The sequence below is a fragment of the Pseudorca crassidens genome, chromosome 18 (genome assembly GCF_039906515.1).
Source record: "Pseudorca crassidens isolate mPseCra1 chromosome 18, mPseCra1.hap1, whole genome shotgun sequence".
Classification (NCBI taxonomy): domain Eukaryota; kingdom Metazoa; phylum Chordata; class Mammalia; order Artiodactyla; family Delphinidae; genus Pseudorca; species Pseudorca crassidens.
Window position 1 is genome coordinate 54,486,066 of NC_090313.1, and position 4,124 is coordinate 54,490,189.

At 59.9% G+C, this 4,124-nt stretch overlaps 1 protein-coding gene across 1 annotated transcript; it reads right to left on the minus strand.

The window, feature by feature from the left end:
• Nucleotides 1-1,642: 1,642 nt before the first annotated feature.
• On the minus strand, nucleotides 1,643-3,720 carry LOC137211061 (protocadherin-8-like). Its single transcript, XM_067713186.1, is given in 5 exon segments — nucleotides 1,643-2,103; nucleotides 2,106-2,727; nucleotides 2,729-3,203; nucleotides 3,205-3,459; nucleotides 3,461-3,720. Coding segments are annotated over 5 exon segments (2,073 nt in total).
• Nucleotides 3,721-4,124: the final 404 nt, after the last annotated feature.

Genomic DNA, 4,124 nt, shown 5'->3' on the forward strand with positions numbered 1-4,124 from the left:
GGAGCGGCTGGGCCCGTGAGCCATGGCCACTGAGCCTACGCGTCCGGAGCCTGTGCTCCGCAACGGGAGAGGCCACAACAGTGATGAGGCCCGCGTACCGCAAAAAAAAAAAAAAAAAGAGCAGGAAATCTAAAGCCAGAATTCCTGGGCTAAGATCTTAACTCCAACACTTGGGCAAACTACTTAAACTCTCTGTGCCTCAGTTTCCTACCTCATTAGATTTATCATGGGGAATAAATAAGTCAATAAATGTATTTAAAATACACAGAAACAGCTATATAGTCAGTGATTAAAAATATTAGCTCTATTCAGCAGCATTCAGAGTACTCCCATCTCTGAATGTACAGTTAAGACCCCTTGTTTAGTTTTTTTAATTATGCATTTGGGCATATAATATTATGACTTTGAAAGCAAGAACTTCAAAGTCACAGGTGTGAACTTACCCTCTTGCTTTGCAATCATTCCAAAAAGTGCTTTCTTGATATCAGAACTGTTGTCATTCTCTACTGATATCAGAACTGTTGTCATTCGATTCACTGTCTCCTTTTCCACTATCTCTCACACTAAACTCACCTGGATTTGAATGTGTCCTGGAAGTGAAAAGGAAAGAACTACTCTGTTATCCATAAAAATGTACAAAATTTCAAACCCATGGCTTAGAGATAATGATAAATACTCTGCAATTACCTTAAACTTGCAGCAGATTTATCTTCTCCCCACAGGAATGTGGAATGAAAAGGACCTGAGACGGAACCCTGTTTAAAAAGAGGTGTGAGAGCAGCAGTTAATAATATTTCACCCTTAGATATCAGAACTGACAGAGCAGGCACAGCATCCCTCATCTGCAGTGCTGCAGGAAGACACCATTTAAACCCTGATGGAAAGGGATTCGAGCTGGATCCATAAGGAAGTTACCAGGGGCCGAAACAGCAGGAATAGACCTGGGCCTCCAGGAACCCATGAGCATCAGGCCTCCTCCTGCCCTCATCGGTGAAGAATTTTTCCTCTCAAATAAAAAATAAGTCCCGAAAAATTAGCCACTTGAAGTCCCAAACCTGATCAGACACTGAATTTTCATAAAGCTCCCAGCGTGAAAATTTACTGAATGCTAACGAGGACACTAAGAGAGCTGGGGGTGCGCTACCTGGGCCCAGGGGATCTCGTTCCTCTTCCGAGGCGAGGGGCATAAGGACACCGCACTGTTCCCGGACTGGGAAGTCTCGGCAGACTCGTTCTCCTACGCCTCTGAGGAAATGGAAAGCCGCGGTGTCTCCACGAAGAACCTTGGGTTGAACCTCCCAGGATCAGCCCCTGATGTCCTGCAACATGGGCAAGCCTGGCCACTGCTCGCATGGCACCTGCTCTGTCTGTGCTCACAAAACCTCTTCCTCCGCGTCGTGGCCTTGCCTGAGCAGGAACAAGTCACGGTGACGATGGCCACCGGCGGAAGGCCGCAGCCGCTGGTCAAAGTCCCGACCACAACCACGGAGAGGTCAGGGTGCCGTCCTGCTCCATGCGCCGTGCGCCGTCCCGCGGATACCTCCCATTCCTCGTTTGTCGGCGGAGGCGGCCGTGGCACCAGCACCAACTCTCCGCCAGGTGGCGCCGAGTGCGCGGGCACGAGGAGCAAGGTGGCCGTGCACTACCGGGCCGGCCGGCCTCCGGCCGGCACCACGACGGCCGCCGTCAGCGGGTCGGCGGGCTGCGGGGACAGGTGGCACTGCAGGGACAGCTCACCCGTGGCCAGGTGTAGCGCTAGCGCCCCGGGGCCGCAGTCGCTGCGGAGAATGTAAGTCAGGTCCGCGTTGAGGTCTTTGTCCGTGTCCCTAGCCTGCAGTCGGGTCAGCAGGTAGCCCAGGGGCGCGTCCCGGGGCCTAGGGGCCTGGGCTGAGTCACTGACGAGCGGCGGGGTCACCAACCGAGGCGCGTGGTCGTTCTGGTCCTCCACATGCAGCCGCATCACGGCCCGGCCCCGGAGCGGCCGAGAGCCGCCATCGAGCGCCTCCAGCCCCAGCCGCAGCTCAGCCAGTTCCTCGCGGTCAAAGCACTGTCGTGCGTGCAGCTCCCCAGTGACGGGGTCCAATGAGACGTAGGTGGACACGAAGCCTCCAGCAGCCGGTAGGTGACCTGGCCGTTGCGGCCCAGGTCCGGGTCCCTGGCGGCCACCGAGGCCAAGTAGGCCCCGGGCAGGTTGTTCTCACTCACCGACACCTCGTAGACCGGCCGCGTGAAGAGCGGCTCGTTGTCGTTCTCGTCGCTCACCCGCACCAGGTAGGGCCGTACGGTGCGCAGCGGGGGCGCGCCGCGGTCCTCGGCCACCAGCGTCAGGTTGTACTCGGCGATGCGTTCGCGGTCCAGCGACCCCGCGGTCACCACCAGGTAGCTGCCCGCGTAGGCCGGCTGCAGTCGGAAGTGCTCGTGCCCATAGAGGGCGCAGCGCACCTGCCCGTTGGCTCCCGAGTCCCTGTCCGAGGTGCTGACCAGCGCCACCAGGCTCTCGCGTGCCGCCCCCTCTGGCACCAGAGAGATGGCTCCGGCCTCTGGCGTCCCGGGCCCGGTCGACGAGGTCGCGTCCGCACCCCCGAGAGCAGCGGCGGCGGCGGCGAAGGGCGAGGCGACAGGCGCGCCCGGGGCGGCCAGCGGGGTGATGGCGATGTCCGGCGCGTTGTCATTGACGTCGCGGATGCGCACGATGACCTTGCAGGTGGCGGCGCGGGGCCCGGGGCCGCAGGTGGCGGCGCGGGGCCCGGGGCGCCCGCACGTCCAGTTCGTAAGTGTCCTGGCGCTCGTAGTCCACGGGCCCGGCCAGGGTGAGGCGGCCCAAGCGCCGGTCGAGGCAGAAGAGGCGGCGCGCCTCGGGATGGGTACGGGAGCCGAAGGCGAACACCACGTCGCCGTTGGGGCCCTTGTCGGGGTCCGCCGCGTCCAGGTCGAGCAGTAGCGAGCCCACGGGTGCGTCCTCCGCCAGCTCCACCGCGGCGACGGCGCCCTGCGGGAAGGCCGGGCTGTGGTCGTTCGCGTCCAGCACGCGCACACTGAGGGCGGCCGTGGCGGAGCGCGGTGGGCGGCCTCCGGCCTGGGCCACCAGCTCCAGGTTGTAGGCGTCCTGGCTCTCGTGGCCCAGCTCCTGCAGCAGCACCAGGTCGGCGCACTGGGCACCGTCCGCGCGCGTCTGCAGCTCCACGCGGAATGGGCTGTGCGGCCAGGCACACGCTCTGCAGCCCATTGGCCTCCACGTCCTCGTCTATGGGCACCTCCAGGGGGATGCGCATGCCCACGGCCGCGCCCTCAGACACCTCCTCCGGGATCTGGGCCCGGGAAAAGCGTGGCTCGTGGTGGTTGACGTCCCTCACCTCCACCTCCACGTGCACCAGCCGGAACTGCTCCTGCCAAAAGCGTACCACTTTGAAGGCCTGGCCGCACAGCCGCTCGAGGTCCAGGCCCGCATCTCTGAGGACGGTCGCCCTCTTGCACCTGGACCAGCGAGCTGTTGATCTTAATAAGGTGGAACTGGCCTGGCACCTCGCGCTGGGAATTAAACAGGATGTGGTCAGACAGAACACCGATGAAGGTGCCGAGGGCTTCTTCCTCAAAGGTGAGGAAATTGACAGTTTCGGTGCAAGACCCTGACACCAGAAGCAGCAGCAGCAGAAGCAACAGGGACCCCAGTCCAGCCCTGTGTAAAGTGTCAGCGGGGAACCTGAGCCTCCAGTGAGACATTCCTGTTAGTCAAAGGGAAAGAAAAACACCAACAATCCGAGTCTCTGCGCTCAGACTTCCAGCCTTCTCAAGGCCTCCTAAGTGCACAGTCAGGAGACACTTGCTGTCTTAAAAACTTTTCATCACTAAACCCTCTCTGCTATGTAATCGCTTTTCTCTGCCTGGGGCCCAAGCAAGCTTTTTCTGAACCCTACCGGGGAGGTTACGTAGGGAAGAATATGCAAATAAGCATCCATCTGGACCAATCCACAGTCTCCCGGCCTCTGGGTCATGTTCTTCCCTTGAAAGAGCTCACAGAAGGGCCTGGAGAGCTGAACAGTGGCCAGGGCAGTGCAGGGGATCATTAAGATCCTACAGGGCTTCCCTGGTGGCGCAGTGGTTGAGAGTCTACCTGCCGATGCAGG